Source organism: Corvus moneduloides, chromosome 17 (genome assembly GCF_009650955.1).
Source record: "Corvus moneduloides isolate bCorMon1 chromosome 17, bCorMon1.pri, whole genome shotgun sequence".
NCBI classification, from domain to species: Eukaryota; Metazoa; Chordata; class Aves; order Passeriformes; family Corvidae; genus Corvus; species Corvus moneduloides.
This window is the reverse complement of record NC_045492.1, coordinates 1,997,425-2,015,620: the sequence shown is the minus strand read 5'-3', so window position 1 is coordinate 2,015,620 and position 18,196 is coordinate 1,997,425. Positions and strand designations below refer to the sequence as shown.

General features: G+C 54.8%; 2 protein-coding genes across 2 annotated transcripts in view; both read right to left on the bottom strand.

The window, feature by feature from the left end:
* The window catches only part of LOC116452688 (centrosome-associated protein CEP250-like), a 50,536-nt gene extending 43,423 nt beyond the window's left edge, over positions 1-7,113 (bottom strand). The window contains exons 1-9 of the mRNA XM_032127343.1: positions 7,081-7,113; positions 6,577-6,690; positions 5,493-5,665; positions 4,067-4,194; positions 3,707-3,876; positions 2,792-2,971; positions 2,048-2,182; positions 1,628-1,771; positions 891-1,171 (exon numbers count right to left, since the gene is read on the bottom strand). Coding sequence (XP_031983234.1) covers positions 891-1,171; positions 1,628-1,771; positions 2,048-2,182; positions 2,792-2,971; positions 3,707-3,876; positions 4,067-4,194; positions 5,493-5,539 — 1,085 coding nt within the window. The 5' untranslated portion in view covers positions 5,540-5,665; positions 6,577-6,690; positions 7,081-7,113. The remainder of the gene's footprint in view (positions 1-890; positions 1,172-1,627; positions 1,772-2,047; positions 2,183-2,791; positions 2,972-3,706; positions 3,877-4,066; positions 4,195-5,492; positions 5,666-6,576; positions 6,691-7,080) is intronic.
* Positions 7,114-8,263: 1,150 nt separating this feature from the next.
* LOC116452687 (centrosome-associated protein CEP250-like) lies at positions 8,264-17,801 on the bottom strand. Its single transcript, XM_032127342.1, has 13 exons — positions 17,713-17,801; positions 16,074-16,267; positions 15,586-15,713; positions 15,226-15,395; positions 14,311-14,490; positions 13,566-13,700; positions 13,146-13,289; positions 12,409-12,689; positions 11,051-11,210; positions 10,771-10,852; positions 10,170-10,514; positions 9,419-9,573; positions 8,264-8,476 (listed from the first exon to the last, which is right to left on the bottom strand). Exons 1-13 carry the CDS (start codon positions 17,716-17,718, stop codon positions 8,264-8,266), a joined length of 2,193 nt encoding a protein of 730 aa, XP_031983233.1. The 5' UTR covers positions 17,719-17,801.
* Positions 17,802-18,196: the final 395 nt, after the last annotated feature.

Below are 18,196 nucleotides of genomic sequence, written 5' to 3'. Positions count from 1 at the left end.
AAGGGGGAAAGGTTTGGTCAACATGGAAGAGACATTTCCTTGCCCCATCTTGTATGTCCAGGTAGGAGGAGCAGCACCCTACAGCCAGCGGATCTCGGGGAAGATCCCTAAGATTTACCAGCACCCATCCTACTTCCAGCTGGAGAAACAAAGGCCGATAGCAGAAGTGGCAACAGAGCCTTGGAGCACAACCTGATGGAAGATGCAGCAACCTGCAGGCAAGCAAGAGTGCCCTGCCTTTTCTTTGTCTTCTTCTTGGAAGAAGAATCCTGCGGCACTGAAGACCGGCAGGACTTGGTCAGCTGGAGGAGCCCCGCCAACCTTGGTCTTGTTTCTTGCATTCTTTGCACAGTCAGTATTGCCTGTGACTCTGGAGGGTGGCAGGGACCCTGCTTGAGCCCCTCCAGGCACCTGGGGGCATTTTCTGAGGAACGATGCAACAGAGACATTCTTGGTTCTTGGGTGCCTTTGAGGGGAATCTGGCCTAGGTCAGCAATCAGGGCCTTGAGATGGTTCTGCCAAGCAAAGGCATCAGGCTGCCAGGCTGATCCAGATGCCAAAGGCTTCAAGTTACAGGACCCAAGGCGGAGCTGCTGGATGTGTCCAGCTCCTTACACTGCAGCTTGGGCAGTGTTAGCACACCCACCTCACAACAGAACACACCCCCAGAGGGAAAGAGCTACTCCAAAAGCCTTTGTCTTCAGAAAAACTCTAACTGAAGGCTTGAAAGAAAAGAGAATGAAACACAACATCCAGACAACGAGACGCGTCTGCACGGAGAGTTCAGAACTCTGCCACGTAGGAGATGCTGCCAGAGCCCCTGGCAGGTGCAAAGATGGCAAAGAGGGAATCCATTCCCACAAGGCAGAGTCCCACAGGCTTTCATTTACCTGGCTTTTTCCTTCTCCAGGGCGTCCAAGGAAGCCCGAAATCCTGAATTTTGGCGTGCCACTTCTTCCCATTGACTCCCTTCCAGCTCCAAGTTCTTCAGGTGCACTTGCAGCTCCTTGTTCTGATGTTCTGCCTCCTCCAGCATCTTCTGGAGGTGCTCAACCTCCAACAGCTTCTGCCTTGACTGCTCCTGGGCCCAGCTCACATCTTGCTGGGCTCTCTGAACAATCGTTGCCTGGGACTCTCTGGAGGCTGCCAGCTGAGATGTCAACTCTCCCACCTCCAGTCAAACAGAACAAAGCAGTCAGAGGCTACAGCCACAGCCTGTCACTGCCAGCCACAGCAGAGGCTGTGAGAAAAGGCACAGGCCAACTTTCCATTTCTCCCTGTCCTCAGAGCACCAGATTCACAATGCATACACACAACTTGTTTCAATCTCTACGTGGCCCACCAAGGGCACCTGAAAAAGCACCTCCCACACCAAGGCTAGCAAGAAGAGGCCAGCAGGAATCCATGCTGATGGTTGCTGGCCAACAGCCCAGAGGACTAGCCCAGCTGTCCAGGGCAGCAGCTGAGATTCAGCAGAGCACTGAGGGTCCTGCAGAGCAGCTGCCAAGGAGCCCAGAGCACGAGGCAGCCCCAGGGACCACCCCAGCAGCTGCTGCTCTGCCATGGAAAAGCAAGAAGGGCACAGACCCCCTGCTGGATGCTGCAGTGCCACTGCTGTTTCACTCACCTGCTTTTGTAGAGCCTCCCTCTGCTCAAGGAGGACATTCATTTCCTCTTTGATGCCTCGTAGTCCTTCCTCGTGCCTCTTCTGCGCTGCCTGGATTTCCCTCCGAGCTTCCTGCAGCTCAGCTTGCAGCTTTGCCTCGATGGTCTGGCAACAAAATGCAGAGCAACTTCCTGGGACCTGCCCTCAGGCTCAGCTTTTCCCACTTGCTGTCTCAAAATCCCATTCCTTCAGCGACTTCTTTTGGCTTCTCTACCCAGCTCTGCTTCCATTGCAAGCCTTCCTTCCCGGGCCTGAGCTCTGGAGCTTGCCAGGCTCTGTGCTGCCAGGGCCTGAAGCAGCCCTTGCCTCCTCACTCCCAGTACCTGCCTTTTGTGCCCCTGCCACTGCCCTGCACTCTGTTCCCTGCCTGCTCAGACTTACCTGCCCCTTCTCTTGCTGCTTTTTCACCTCCTGCCTGAGCTGCTGCACCTGCTGGCAGGCTCGGCTTAGCTGTCCCCGAGTTTGGAGCAGTGTCTCTGATAAAGAATTCTTCTCCTTCTGCTTTTCCAGCAGGACCTGCACAGAAGGAAAAAGCAGAGGGCTTGACACTTGCCCTGCAAACTCTGTGTGCCAAGAGGCAAAGACTGATGGGCTCACGCGCTCTCAGAGCACTCGGCTGCTGCTCCCCTGGGCCACTGTCTGCCCTGGAGGGGACACAGCTTCCCAGGAAGTGACTTAGAACACAGCCCAGGAGACATCTCTGGGTTGCTGTTCAGAAATACTCCAGGCGAGTCTTTAAAAAGATTTTTCTCTTGTCAGCGTTCCTGCTGCGCCCTCCCTGTGCCCACAAAAGAAAAGTCCTACAAACTCCGTTTGGCTATGGACACCGACCAGTGCACACCAAAAGAGGACCCGTAAGAGAACAGTGCAGATCCTCCGAGGTAAGTCTTGGAAAAACAGAGCACAAGAGCAGCACAAAAATCCCAACGGAAAGCTGATGTTTCTGCCTGGCTTCCTAGGAGAGGGCTCATTCCTGGGCCCAAAGATAGCCCTGTTCACCTTTCACCTCCCCAAATTCAATGTAGAAGACATGGAGGGCATGCTCCACACAGCCCCATAGCCTGCCATCTCCCACAGCTCCAGCCTTGCAAAAAATCACACCAATTCTCCTTGCACAATCATTACCTCTCGCTTGGCATTTTCAAATCTAGTTCGTTCCTCTTCTCTTTGAGCCTGCAGGGTGGCAACTTTCTGCCTCATCTCAAACAGCACCTTCTCGTGCTCCTGCTCTCTCTCTGCCTTCTCTTTTCCCCATTGCTGCAGCGTCTCCTGCATCTCTGCATGGTGCCTTTCCCGCTCACTTGCCTGAGGAAGGGAGGAAAAATCTTCAAGTTGCAGTCCCCAGGCAAGCTCCTCGCTGAGAAACGTGAAGCTTCATCCCTCCCACAAACCCCAACCTGAAAAGACAACAGCACTGGCTCTCTGCTCTCCAGAAACCGTGTCCTGTCAGGGAATTTAAAAGGAGGCTCAGCAGGTGCAAGAATCACAGAACCATGGAATCATTTCTGTTGGGAAAGACCTGCACCAGCATTGAGTCCAACCATTCAGAAAAGGAGGTGTCACCTTCTGGCACCCTGATGCCCCAGTCACAAGGACTGAAGGACCGGGGCCTGTTCCATTTGCTTCCAGCCCAAAGCTAATCCCTCTGTCCACCGTGGGAGCACAGCAAGACAGGAACCGAGTTCCCACGCCTGCAGCCAGCAGCACTGTTGGCATCTGCTCCACGCTGGCATCTGCTCCGTGGCAGGTGGGACTCGGGGAAGATCCTGCCCTGGGCTGCCACGCTTTGGGTGGGCACTGCCCAAGCTGCTCTGGAACTCGTCTTACGCCCTCACGGAAGCCGTGGCTGCATTTAGTGGCCCAGCACCATCCTGGGGGTCTTCACGCGCCTCCGAGTCCGAGCCGCCGCCTCTCCTGCCCGGCCCAGCAGCGGGAGGCCTCTGGCAGAGGATTGCTGCCCTTTCACACCCTCAGGCTCTGCTGGTGCTAAACCAGCCCCCAGGGCCGGCTTGGACAATTCAGAAGCCTATTGTCACCTACCAGGTCTTGCAGGAGCTTGTTTATTTCCACCTGCTGAGCAGTTCCCTGAAGCCTGAGGCTTTCCTGACGCTGCTGCTCTGCCTGCAAGAGCTGTTGCGCTGTGTCTTCCTGCTCCTGCTTCCTGAGAGCTCTCTCTGCTTCCAGCTCACGTTGGAGGCACTGCACTTCTCCTGCAAACATGACCAACAGCAAGATTCAGAGTCTTTACTGCCTTTACTGACTCAGGCCCTTCCAGTGTCGGCGTAGGAGGGCCCTGCCTCCAGCCCCACCGCTCCTCAGAAGCCCTGCAGACAGAGGAGGCTTTACAGCAGCTTCTCTAGGCAGGGGCGGCACCACAAACAAAGCACACGAGGTTCTCACCTTGTAGCGCCTCCTTGGCCTGTGTGACTGTGAGCACTTGAGCCTCCAGATGGTTGCTGGTGATCTCCAGCTGAGATATCTGCTGCTGAGCAGCAAACAGGCTGGATTCCAGGCTCTCCTTCGCTGACCTACAGGTTGCAAATACGGAGAGACATGAGCTGCTCGCTCCTGACACTCCCAGGCAGTTATTCCAGGACAACGTGGCTCAAGGTCCCCAGGCCTGAGAATGCCAAATGGCTCGCATGGAAACTTGTACAGAGAAGGCCCATTTGTGCCATTTCAATAGCAAAGCAGGGCCCTCTGAGGGAGTGCCCAGGCCTTCCTTATGGCCTGGCACAGCACAGACAGCCCAGCCCAACGTGACCTCAACAGCCGAACCTTCAGCTGCTGTTCCTGACCTATGACCCTGGCTAGCTGTGCCCACACAGGCTGGGCCGACGAGCAAAAGCCCAGCCTCTGCTCACAGCCCTTCTCTCATCAGCACTTCCAAGCTGCTCTGCAGGGGGACAGAACAGACTCTCGTCCTGGCTCACCCCTGACTTGTTAACTCTCTTCATCATGGACATAAAGGTACATAATTTTCCAGACACCCTGTATTTAGGAGACTTCAAGAACTACTTTGCATGATACAGTAAAATCTCATGGTCGTGGCAGCACTTGTAAAAATTCAGAACACTATGTTGTCTGAACAACAACTACCTGAATGCAGAGACTGCAGTTTAAACTCCTGCATGGTCAAGGACTAGACTTGCCACCTTTATTTTAGTGTTGCCAGCTAAGCAGGCAGTAGCCCAAGTCTTGTCCTTCTTTGGAGAGTGAGAGGGACCATCCAAAGGGACCTTGGCAGGTTTGACAGGTGGGTGCCCATCAACCCTCAGCAAGAATCCCCAGGGGCTGTCAACAATTCCAAAGAGGTTTCCCTGCTGCTCTCTAACCAGCTCTAGGTCCTGCCTCACACTTCTCAAGAGTGTGCTTGGAAGCTGAAGGCCCTCAGCATTTTCAGCAGGAGCCTCTGGCTTCCCCCTGAATGGCAGCGTGCTACTGCCAACATCCCAAGGTCAGAGCCTGGAATTCTGAAGATGAAGCTTCAGTTCTGAAGATCAGGATTGTGTCAAGCTACTTAGGAAGGAAAGAGGGATGTTCAATGCCCAGAACAAGGAACTAAACCCAAGAGAAACTTGAGGTTTCACTCAACAGCTGCATGGTTTAACTACTACTCAATTCAGGGCCGGGTGGCTTGCTTTTGACTTCCCACACGAGTGTGCTGGGCGGCACAAACAGAAGCCCAAGGCTCATGACAGCTTTGCTGGCTTTAGATGTCAGAAAAATAACCTTCACATTGTGGCATATTTCTTTTTCTTGAGACTTCCATCTTCTGTCCATGCAAAGTAAAAGCATCCGGAAAGGGTCTCCTCCTTGCCTTTACCTGGTCTCTGCCAGCTGCTTGGAAAGGTCTTGTTGGCGACACTCCATGGCTGCCAGTCGGCCCTCAAGGGCAGCCTTCTCCTGGCCCAGCAGCTCCTTCTCTCTGCACACCTGGGCCAGTTCCTGGTGCAGCTGCTCCAGAGCCCTGCTCGACGACTCTTGCTCCTGGGAAACCTGGAAGCAGGACAAGGTACAGCTCAAGCCCTTCCTCAGGAGCCCTGTGCAGAGCCAGCCAGTGCCACCTCGCAGGCAGCCAGAGGACAGGGAGCTCCTGTGCTCTGGGCTCAAAGTTTCACAGCATCTGCCCTCTGCAGCTCCCATACCCTGGGCTGCCAAAAGCCTCTGGCACTGTTTCCTTGGAAGTGCTGTGTCAGGCCCTGCTGGCTTGCCTGGCACCAGATTGCTCCTTCCCGAAAAACAGCCCTGCCCCAAATTCTGTGTGCTCACCCAAAAATACTGCATCTTCCACAACTGCCAGTACACTTTACTCTAAGCACCAGCAGTGCAGCTGCTCTTCAGCCCTCGCTACAAAACTCTGCTCACTTCAGTCCATCACTCTGCTCACCCCCACGTGTTGCCTCCCCTTGCCTGGGCACGGGAGAAGCAGATCCCCATGCCCAGCTTTTGGCCTGGAGCTGATCTGAACAGCAAGCTCCTGCACAGCCAGCCCAGGGACAGGGAGCAAACTCTCCCTCTCCCAAACTTCAGAGCATTCCAAACGGGAGCAGGGCACAATGTGAGCAACGAAGCCCAGGGGGAGAATGAGCCTTCAAGCACTGCTGAGGCCTTGAAACTCCAACTCTTCTTTCCTGACACCACGGGCTTGTGGCTGCTGGGCTGGCTGGCAGCAGAGAGCCAGCTGCTCCCACCTCCTGCTGGCTCTGCAGCGACTGCAGCCACAGCAGCTCCAGCACGGTGCCCTCTGTCTGCTCTGGAGCAGAGGAGATGCCAGCCCTGGGAGCAGCGCTCAAGGCTTGCCTGGCTTGGGGAAAACGGCTCAGCTCACAGCTGCTCCTCTGCTTTCTGAGGGACATGTGCTTTGCCAAGGGCTGTGTTCCTCCCACCAAGGAAGACGCTGTTCTCACCTGTCCAGAAGTCGACCTGCTGTGCTGGGCAGACTGGGGAGCATCCACTCTAATGGTACCCGAGAGATAAACTTTCCTAAAGATTCTCTGGACACTCCTCCCTGCAGGTTCCACCTGCACGTTGGATGGGAGAAAGGGTCACAGAAACCTGTCAGCAAACATGGGGCAAAAGGACCTCTGGACATCAAGGCGAGGAGATCTCTGCTCAGAGACCCTCAATTGCACCAGACAACACTGGGGGCAAAGAGCTCTCGCTGGGGGCTGTGCAGGAGAGGCCAGTGTGTGTCCGGGGACACGGGGCCAGGGAGGGAGGCAGCAGAGTGAAGGTGCCTTTGTGAAAGCCATGGGCTGCCACAACAGAGAGAACAAACAAAAGGGTGCGCCCACAGCAGGGACAGGGAGAGGCAAGGAAACAAGCAGAGGACTCCAGAGCACTGCCTGGGCACACGTGTCATGCTCCAGAGGAGCCTGAGGCTCTGCAGAGGCAGCGAAAGCCCACTTTACCTCAAAAGTTCTCCTGAGCTCACGCTTCTCTGGCTTGTCGTTTGCTGCTGCTGCAACCTGGTCCCGCACACATTCCACACCCTTCCTGGAGCGCTCTGACAGCCGCTTCCCTTCTGCTCCAACAGCCTGCTGGGTATTCAGAGAGGAGATGATTCCCTTATTTCAAACACCACAAGAGCTGTCCCTCAGATATCTCCATCTCAGCAAGCATCCTCGAAGCTCCAGCAGTGCAGCTGCTCTTCAGCCCTCACTACAGAACTCTGCTCACTTCAGTCCATCACTCTGCTCACCTGCTCCATTCCTTTCCACACCAAATCCAACCTCCACGTGTTTCCTCCCCTTGCCTGGGCAAGGGAGCAGCAGATCCCCATGCCCAGCTTTTGGCCTGGAGCTGATCTGAACAGCAAGCTCCTGCACAGCCAGCCCAGGGACAGGGAGCAAACTCTCCTTCTCCCAAACTTCAGAGCATTCCACACGGGAGCAGAGCACAATGTAGGCAATGAAGCCCAGGGGGAGAATGAGCCCTCAAGCACTGCTGAGGCCTTGAAACTCCTCCAACTCTTCCTTCCTGACACCATGGGCTTGTGTTCCAGAGGAGCCTGAGGCTTTGCAGAGGTAGCAAAAGCCCATTTTAGATGATCCCTTATTTCAAACACCACAAGAGCTGTCCCTCAGATATCTCCATCTCAGCAAGCATCCTCAAAGCTCCAGCAGTGCAGCTGCTCTTCAGCCCTCGCTACAGAACTCTGCTCACTTCAGTCCATCACTCTGCTCACCTGCTCCATTCCTTTCCACACCAAATCCAACCCCCACCTGTTGCCTCCCCTTGCCTGGGCACGGGAGAAGCAATTCCCCATGCCCAGCTTTTGGCCTGGAGCTGATTTGAACAGCAGCTCCAGAGCTGCATCAGTCGTTCCAGGCATGCCAGCAAACAACCTGGCAGCCAATGGTCTCTGGCTGGAGCCAGGCAGACACACAAGGCTGCCTGCTGCAGCCCGGGCTGCTTTGCCCAAGCAGGCCTAGACTGACAGGGATCTAGAATCCCACCTCTTCATGGGAAACTTCATTGGAATCACTGAGAGACGTTGACGTGGACTGAAGATCAATGCCAGTGCCTACCTGGAGACTGACTCCTTTCCCTTCAGGAATGTCCAAGCGTTTCTTCAGAGCCTCTTTGGCAATTTCACTCTTGGCTCAGTGGAGCACACAGGACTTGAGCTGTTCCACTTGCCATTCTTTCAAAGCAGCAGCCATATGCTCCAACTCTTCCTGCTTTGCCTTCATTTTCAGTGTCCAATTGTTGGGTTGTTTCCTTACGGCTTCGAATTTCAGGTGTATTCATTTCATTCTTCTTTTTCAGATCTCTCATCTGCTCCTCGTACAGTTCCCGTTCACGCTGCCAAAACAGGGAGGTCACTCATTCCCTCTCTGGGTTTGCTTTTCATACCAGATCGGGACTCCTGCCACAGGCAGGCAAAGGCTGCCCCTCTCTCTCTGCCTCTCGGGATGCCTCAGACCTTTGCTGGGGCCACCCTTGACGCTGAGTCTTTCCCAGCTCACTCAGCCCGTCCCAGCTCCCTTTCTGCCCTTCCCCGACCTCTTGCAGCTCCACTTGAGTGTTCCTTTGGGGAGCAGCTGCCAGAACTGCAGCCAGGATTCCAAGCCCATGCTAAGCAGGATTTAGGCAGTGCCTAAATGAGGATGTGCTCTCCATCAGGGAGAAAGGGAAGAGCAAACACCCCCAGCAATTCATTCCCTGCAGTTGGGCTGACAGGAGTGGTTTTTGAGCTCTCCTGTGTAGAGTTTCCATGGCACCATCCCCAAGAGCCCCACTGCCCTCTCTTGGAGCAGCAATGGCCACATCAGTCTGTCATTCTCTGCTGCCACTCAGGACGAGTTCTCCCCTTGCAGGCACACTTCCTTATCTGCATCAGCACTTTGCTTTTCTCTCTTTTCTCCCCACTGGCTGCTCTCTGATGGCCAAGGCCAAACACCTTTCTATTAACAGCAAACTTGGCCTTCTCACCCCTCGTTCCAGGTCCAGGTATTTGAAATCTGAACGTGGGTTTGGACACGAGGAATTGCCCAACCCATGCAATGTCCATAGAGCCAGTGTGGACATTGAGAACTACAGCTTGTAGGGCACAAAACTCCAGCATGGAGGAAAACCAGCAGCCTCAGCACTAACTGGCTTTGACATGACTACAACATCTTTTCCTCCTTATTCAGAAGAATGCAATTTGACAAGTTCAACTGCAAAGAGGTGCTCCTTAGAACTATTAACACAAGGGCCAAACATAGCTAGGAAATGGCCCTTCATGGCATCTGCCCTTCTCACCAGCACATCCTTCCTTTCCTTCTCCAGGCTCTCCAGTTTCCTCTGCAGAGATGCCACCTCCTGATGAAGAGTCACAGCCTCTTCCTTCAGGGCAATGGCCTCTTTCTCCAGGGCAGTTTCTTGAGAGGTCTTCTGGTGTTCTGCCCTCCACATCGCTGCAGCAGGAAGGAGAAGGAGAATGAGAACAGCAAAGCAAAGGCAAACTGATGTGCATCCTGCAGGGACAACAGCACTGTCTCCTCGGCCTGCCTGTGTTTGCAGGCCCTAAGGCCACAAGGGCTTCCAAAGCTGACAGAAATGAAGGAGAAAAAAGCAGGAATCAAAGGGGTAAGGTTCAGAGGAACAGGAAAGTGTCTTTGCTCTTGGGCTTGTGCAGAGTGAGCAATCCAAGAGAGACAAAGGAGCGGGGATGCCTGTGCAGCCCTGCTCCAGAGAGGCCAATAGCCTGGAGGCTCTGGCAGGGCCTGGAGTTGGGGGGAATCGAGCTGAGGCATCCAGCTACAGCTCCTCAGCACAGACACAGCACCTGAAAGGCACCACCTGTGCACGGGATCAGCCATAGCACAGCCAGATGGCACTGCCAGCCACGGCATCTTTCTCGAGAAAACGCTTTCACTGGCACTGGATGGATAAATCTCCTGCTGGTTGTTCTTCCCCTCTGCCATCTCTGGGCACTTTTGCTCTGCATGGGATCAGAGATCCCTGCTGGCGAGACAGGATGGGGCAGTGGGTGCGAGAGGAGAAGCTCTACCTTGCTCACTTTCCTCCAACTCCTGCTGCAGCTCCTGGTTGCAGGCTCTGAGATTGTCCCACTGAGCCTGTGTCTTCCTCAGCTCCAGCTCTGAGGTGTTAAACTTTATGGCCAATGAAAGTGCTTTGTCATCAGAGCTCTGGAGCTTCCTACGCAGCTCAGACACCTCAGCCTCCAGCACCTGCACAGAGTCCCTCAAGCTCCGTTCTCCTGCTCGGGACTCCTCCAGCTCCTGCAGCAGCTGCTTCTCTCGAGTTGCCTGGGTAGCCTCCATCTCCAGCACTGCATCCTGCAGGGTCCACATCTGGAAGATAGATGCACAGAGCCTCAGGGACAGGGCTGCTCCTGAGGCAGCAGAGCAGGCAGTAGAGCAAGCAACAAAGGAGAAATGACTTCAGGCAAAACCACGCCCAAAACAGAAGGCACAGAGCCAAGGATTCCAATGGAAACAAATGTCCTGAAAACAGGGAAAGGGAGCCAATGGGCATCCTTGAGGCTGCAGCTCTGAACACCGGCTGAACTGGCTGCGGTGGAAGTGCCCTCCCCAGCCTGCCATAGCCACGTCTGTGTGCCCACATTGCTCGGTGCCCAGCACAGGCACCAACTCCATCTGGGACAACACTGCTAACAGAGGGATGGAGAAGCTCCAAAGGAGTCTGCTGCTGCTTCTCCTCCCACATTTCCTGCTGGGACCCGGGAGAGAACGGGGGAAAACATCGGCAGCAGACACCAGATCCAGCCTTGGCCTGTGGGTGCAGCAGCACCCCGGGGCAGAACATGGCAGCAGTGGATGCTGCTGGGAGGGGAAAGCAGTTGGGGCCTCCAAGCCAAAAATGATGATGTGTGTCCCCTGGAGAAGAGGAGGCCAGGGCACAGATTACCTGGATGTTGAGCGCCAGCAGTTGTCCTGTGCGGTTTGAACAGAGCTGCTCGGCCTCGTGAAGAGCAGAACGAAACTGAGACACCTGATTGTTCAGTGCCTGGTTCTTTTCTTCCAGTGTTCTGAGGCACAGGTTCTTTTCCTCCAGAGACAGAACCAGCCTAAAAGGGAAGCATGCAACTCATTACTACACGGTATCACATTTTAGGAACTCTTAGGACTCGCACCACCTCGGGGAAAACTGCTCTGTCTGATGAGGTTTGTCTAAACAACGTGGCTGTTTGTTCGTTCCCCCTGCAGTCACAGCCCAGCATGTGCCCACTCTGCTTTTATTCATGAAAGAATGGGGAGTTCCTGCCTACATGTCCTACCTTCTTCTTGAGATGGGAATGTGAATGCAGACCTAACAAAGTCTTGCAATGAAGAGATTAGGGGAGAGGAAGAGTTTTCTTCTGACTACCCAGGCTCCAAGGGGGAAAGGTTTGGTCAACATGGAAGAGACATTTCCTTGCCCCATCTTGTATGTCCAGGTAGGAGGAGCAGCACCCTACAGCCAGCGGATCTCGGGGAAGATCCCTAAGATTTACCAGCACCCATCCTACTTCCAGCTGGAGAAACACAGGCCGATAGCAGAAGTGGCAACAGAGCCTTGGAGCACAACCTGATGGAAGATGCAGCAACCTGCAGGCAAGCAAGAGTGCCCTGCCTTTTCTTTGTCTTCTTCTTGGAAGAAGAATCCTGCGGCACTGAAGACCGGCAGGACTTGGTCAGCTGGAGGAGCCCCGCCAACCTTGGTCTTGTTTCTTGCATTCTTTGCACAGTCAGTATTGCCTGTGACTCTGGAGGGTGGCAGGGACCCTGCTTGAGCCCCTCCAGGCACCTGGGGGCATTTTCTGAGGAGCGATGCAACAGAGACATTCTTGGTTCTTGGGTGCCTTTGAGGGGAATCTGGCCTAGGTCAGCAATCAGGGCCTTGAGATGGTTCTGCCAAGCAAAGGCATCAGGCTGCCAGGCTGATCCAGATGCCAAAGGCTTCAAGTTACAGGACCCAAGGCGGAGCTGCTGGATGTGTCCAGCTCCTTACACTGCAGCTTGGGCAGTGTTAGCACACCCACCTCACAACAGAACACACCCCCAGAGGGAAAGAGCTACTCCAAAAGCCTTTGTCTTCAGAAAAACTCTAACTGAAGGCTTGAAAGAAAAGAGAATGAAACACAACATCCAGACAACGAGACGCGTCTGCACGGAGAGTTCAGAACTCTGCCACGTAGGAGATGCTGCCAGAGCCCCTGGCAGGTGCAAAGATGGCAAAGAGGGAATCCATTCCCACAAGGCAGAGTCCCACAGGCTTTCATTTACCTGGCTTTTTCCTTCTCCAGGGCGTCCAAGGAAGCCCGAAATCCTGAATTTTGGCGTGCCACTTCTTCCCATTGACTCCCTTCCAGCTCCAAGTTCTTCAGGTGCACTTGCAGCTCCTTGTTCTGATGTTCTGCCTCCTCCAGCATCTTCTGGAGGTGCTCAACCTCCAACAGCTTCTGCCTTGACTGCTCCTGGGCCCAGCTCACATCTTGCTGGGCTCTCTGAACAATCGTTGCCTGGGACTCTCTGGAGGCTGCCAGCTGAGATGTCAACTCTCCCACCTCCAGTCAAACAGAACAAAGCAGTCAGAGGCTACAGCCACAGCCTGTCACTGCCAGCCACAGCAGAGGCTGTGAGAAAAGGCACAGGCCAACTTTCCATTTCTCCCTGTCCTCAGAGCACCAGATTCACAATGCATACACACAACTTGTTTCAATCTCTACGTGGCCCACCAAGGGCACCTGAAAAAGCACCTCCCACACCAAGGCTAGCAAGAAGAGGCCAGCAGGAATCCATGCTGATGGTTGCTGGCCAACAGCCCAGAGGACTAGCCCAGCTGTCCAGGGCAGCAGCTGAGATTCAGCAGAGCACTGAGGGTCCTGCAGAGCAGCTGCCAAGGAGCCCAGAGCACGAGGCAGCCCCAGGGACCACCCCAGCAGCTGCTGCTCTGCCATGGAAAAGCAAGAAGGGCACAGACCCCCTGCTGGATGCTGCAGTGCCACTGCTGTTTCACTCACCTGCTTTTGTAGAGCCTCCCTCTGCTCAAGGAGGACATTCATTTCCTCTTTGATGCCTCGTAGTCCTTCCTCGTGCCTCTTCTGCGCTGCCTGGATTTCCCTACGAGCTTCCTGCAGCTCAGCTTGCAGCTTTGCCTCGATGGTCTGGCAACAAAATGCAGAGCAACTTCCTGGGACCTGCCCTCAGGCTCAGCTTTTCCCACTTGCTGTCTCAAAATCCCATTCCTTCAGCGACTTCTTTTGGCTTCTCTACCCAGCTCTGCTTCCATTGCAAGCCTTCCTTCCCGGGCCTGAGCTCTGGAGCTTGCCAGGCTCTGTGCTGCCAGGGCCTGAAGCAGCCCTTGCCTCCTCACTCCCAGCACCTGCCTTTTGTGCCCCTGCCACTGCCCTGCACTCTGTTCCCTGCCTGCTCAGACTTACCTGCCCCTTCTCTTGCTGCTTTTTCACCTCCTGCCTGAGCTGCTGCACCTGCTGGCAGGCTCGGCTTAGCTGTCCCCGAGTTTGGAGCAGTGTCTCTGATAAAGAATTCTTCTCCTTCTGCTTTTCCAGCAGGACCTGCACAGAAGGAAAAAGCAGAGGGCTTGACACTTGCCCTGCAAACTCTGTGTGCCAAGAGGCAAAGACTGATGGGCTCACGCGCTCTCAGAGCACTCGGCTGCTGCTCCCCTGGGCCACTGTCTGCCCTGGAGGGGACACAGCTTCCCAGGAAGTGACTTAGAACACAGCCCAGGAGACATCTCTGGGTTGCTGTTCAGAAATACTCCAGGCGAGTCTTTAAAAAGATTTTTCTCTTGTCAGCGTTCCTGCTGCGCCCTCCCTGTGCCCACAAAAGAAAAGTCCTACAAACTCCGTTTGGCCTATGGACACCGACCAGTGCACACCAAAAGAGGACCCGTAAGAGAACAGTGCAGATCCTCCGAGGTAAGTCTTGGAAAAACAGAGCACAAGAGCAGCACAAAAATCCCAACGGAAAGCTGATGTTTCTGCCTGGCTTCCTAGGAGAGGGCTCATTCCTGGGCCCAAAGATAGCCCTGTTCACCTTTCACCTCCCCAAATTCAATGTAGAAGACATGGAGGGCATGCTCCACACAGCCCCATAGCCTGCCATCTCCCACAGCTCCAGCCTTGCAAAAAATCACACCAATTCTCCTTGCACAATCATTACCTCTCGCTTGGCATTTTCAAATCTAGTTCGTTCCTCTTCTCTTTGAGCCTGCAGGGTGGCAACTTTCTGCCTCATCTCAAACAGCACCTTCTCGTGCTCCTGCTCTCTCTCTGCCTTCTCTTTTCCCCATTGCTGCAGCGTCTCCTGCATCTCTGCATGGTGCCTTTCCCGCTCACTTGCCTGAGGAAGGGAGGAAAAATCTTCAAGTTGCAGTCCCCAGGCAAGCTCCTCGCTGAGAAACGTGAAGCTTCATGCCTCCCACAAACCCCAACCTGAAAAGACAACAGCACTGGCTCTCTGCTCTCCAGAAACCGTGTCCTGTCAGGGAATTTAAAAGGAGGCTCAGCAGGTGCAAGAATCACAGAACCATGGAATCATTTCTGTTGGGAAAGACCTGCACCAGCATTGAGTCCAACCATTCAGAAAAGGAGGTGTCACCTTCTGGCACCCTGATGCCCCAGTCACAAGGACTGAAGGACCGGGGCCTGTTCCATTTGCTTCCAGCCCAAAGCTAATCCCTCTGTCCACCGTGGGAGCACAGCAAGACAGGAACCGAGTTCCCACGCCTGCAGCCAGCAGCACTGTTGGCATCTGCTCCACGCTGGCATCTGCTCCGTGGCAGGTGGGACTCGGGGAAGATCCTGCCCTGGGCTGCCACGCTTTGGGTGGGCACTGCCCAAGCTGCTCTGGAACTCGTCTTACGCCCTCACGGAAGCCGTGGCTGCATTTAATGGCCCAGCACCATCCTGGGGGTCTTCACGCGCCTCCGAGTCCGAGCCGCCGCCTCTCCTGCCCGGCCCAGCAGCGGGAGGCCTCTGGCAGAGGATTGCTGCCCTGTCACACCCTCAGGCTCTGCTGGTGCTAAACCAGCCCCCAGGGCCGGCTTGGACAATTCAGAAGCCTATTGTCACCTACCAGGTCTTGCAGGAGCTTGTTTATTTCCACCTGCTGAGCAGTTCCCTGAAGCCTGAGGCTTTCCTGACGCTGCTGCTCTGCCTGCAAGAGCTGTTGCGCTGTGTCTTCCTGCTCCTGCTTCCTGAGAGCTCTCTCTGCTTCCAGCTCACGTTGGAGGCACTGCACTTCTCCTGCAAACATGACCAACAGCAAGATTCAGAGTCTTTACTGCCTTTACTGACTCAGGCCCTTCCAGTGTCGGCGTAGGAGGGCCCTGCCTCCAGCCCCACCGCTCCTCAGAAGCCCTGCAGACAGAGGAGGCTTTACAGCAGCTTCTCTAGGCAGGGGCGGCACCACAAACAAAGCACACGAGGTTCTCACCTTGTAGCGCCTCCTTGGCCTGTGTGACTGTGAGCACTTGAGCCTCCAGATGGTTGCTGGTGATCTCCAGCTGAGATATCTGCTGCTGAGCAGCAAACAGGCTGGATTCCAGGCTCTCCTTCGCTGACCTACAGGTTGCAAATACGGAGAGACATGAGCTGCTCGCTCCTGACACTCCCAGGCAGTTACTCCAGGACAATGTGGCTCAAGGTCCCCAGGCCTGAGAATGCAAAATGGCTCGCATGGAAACTTGTACAGAGAAAGCCCATTTGTGCCATTTCAGTAGCAAAGCGGGGCCCTCTGAGGGAGTGCCCAGGCCTTCCTTATGGCCTGGCACAGCACAGACAGCCCAGCCCAACGTGACCTCAACAGCCAAGTCTACATCTGAAAAGCACAAACGATAAAATAAACCCCTGCGCAGTGCTTATCACCTTTATCATTACAGCCCTTCAGCCCTGTCCCGCCCAGGGTCTCCTCCCTTCCTTTACCTGGTCTCTGCCAGCTGCTTGGAAAGGTCTTGTTTGTGACGCTCCATGGCTGCCAGTCGGCCCTCAAGGGCAGCCTTCTCCTGGCCCAGCAGCTCCTTCTCTCTGCACACCTGGGCCAGGGCGTGCCCTTGGCCAGAGGATTCCTGGTGCAGCTGCTCCAGAGCCCTGCTCGACGACTCTTGCTCCTGGGAAACCTGGAAGCAGGACAAGGTACAGCTCAAGCCCTTCCTCAGGAGCCCTGTGCAGAGCCAGCCAGTGCCACCTCGCAGGCAGCCAGAGGACAGGGAGCTCCTGTGCTCTGGGCTCAAAGTTTCACAGCATCTGCCCTCTGCAGCTCCCATACCCTGGGCTGCCAAAAGCCTCTGGCGCTGTTTCCTTGGAAGTGCTGTGTCAGGCCCTGCTGGCTTGCCTGGCACCAGATTGCTCCTTCCCAAAAAACAGCCCTGCCCCAAATTCCGTGTTGTCACCCAAAAATACCGCATCTTCCACAACTGCCACTTGGCAAACAAAATGTCTATCAGGATCTATTCCAGTGTTGGACATTTTCAGGGTGGTTGAGGAAAGCAATTTTGCTTGCTGAAGCAAGTGAAAATTCACAGGGTTTCTCCTTCTCGGACAAAACCCACAGCAAAGTGTCCCCTCCTCCAGTGTGCAAAGCAGCTCTCTGCAACGAGGGCATGCCTGGCAGGGAAACGGCTCTTGTGGTGAGCAGTCCTTTAGTGACTGATGGCAGTCTGGCTGATGTGGCCAAAGCAGACTCTATTTGTGCAGCAGTTCACACCAACAATACCATTTCCTTGTCTTACACAAAGAAGGTGTCTCATGGCCCTTGCTGGTATTCAAGCCTGAAGACTACACTGTGGTTTTGAGCTTTTGTCTTCAAAAGCAAAACCTCTGCTGTGTATTTGCCAAACCTACCACATACTCCAGAACTGAGACTGTCTGACAGAGACCATCAGAAACAAACCCTTCTCTCACAGCTCTCCTGTAACACCCAATCCAAACCTCCCCTGGCACACTTGGGGCCGTTTCCTCTTGTCCTGTCCCTTGCTCCCTGGGAGCACAGACCAACCCTCACCTGGCTGCACCTTCCTGTCACAGGGAGTTGGAGAGAGCGAGAAGGTGCCCCCTGAGCCTCCTTTTCTCCAGGCTCAGCGCCCCCCAGCTCCCTCAGCCGCTCCTTGTCACACCTGTGCTCCAGACCCTTCCCCAGCTCCGTTCCCTGTTTTAGAGGCTCTGGGGCTGCCCAAAGTAACACATTTTGCAGAAGCATGTAACCCTTTGCTGATGAACATGCATATGCCTGGCTAATAAATGCGTGTGCCATCTTGAGCCAGGTGTGCACAGCAGTGTCCCTCTCTTCTCCTGCCAGAAACAGCATCTGGCCTGATCTGGCTGGCACAACTGCCACTCTCACAGGTGCTGCCTAGGAATAAGGTGTCCAGAGCCACGGTAACATCACGCCCCTCTTGCTCCAGCAGCTCCCTCTGAAGCTGCAATTCCTCCAGTGCCTGCCGGTTGACTTCCAGCTCCCTCTGCAGTGATGGGTCTTCTCCCTCAAGTGCACCAAGTCCTCCACTGTACAAGAAGGGGCAAGACAAGTTTTCAATGGAAAACCAGCCTCATTTGCAAAACCAACCTCCATCCTGTCCTGCTGCACCGCCTCTTCCGCCTGGGCTGACGCTTCCTTCAGCTGCTTGCTGTTCTTCTGGCGCAGACTCAAGGCTCCTGCTGCTGGGATTCCAGTGCATTGCTGCACATTTTCCTTGGACTTCTCAAGGTTTTCACAGTCACTGCAGAGACAAGGCTCAGTCAGAAGAAGGAAGAGGCCTGAAGAGCCATCGATCCCATTTTCAACCCTCCACGATGGAGCTGGGGGCAGTGGGCTAAGGAAGACCTTGCTCTTTCCCTCCCAAGGAAATCCTCCAGAGGCAAAGGGAAAGGAAGGCAGGATTTTGCCTTCCTTCAGTGAGAAGCAGTGGCTGGACAGGGGCACCCAAAGAACAGAATTCAGGGAAGCAGCACAGTGAGAGGAAGGAGTATTCTACTCCAACATCGCAACATTGCTCCCAGGCAGCCTTGGGAGTCACAGTAGAGCATGAAAAGCCCTGACAGGACGATGC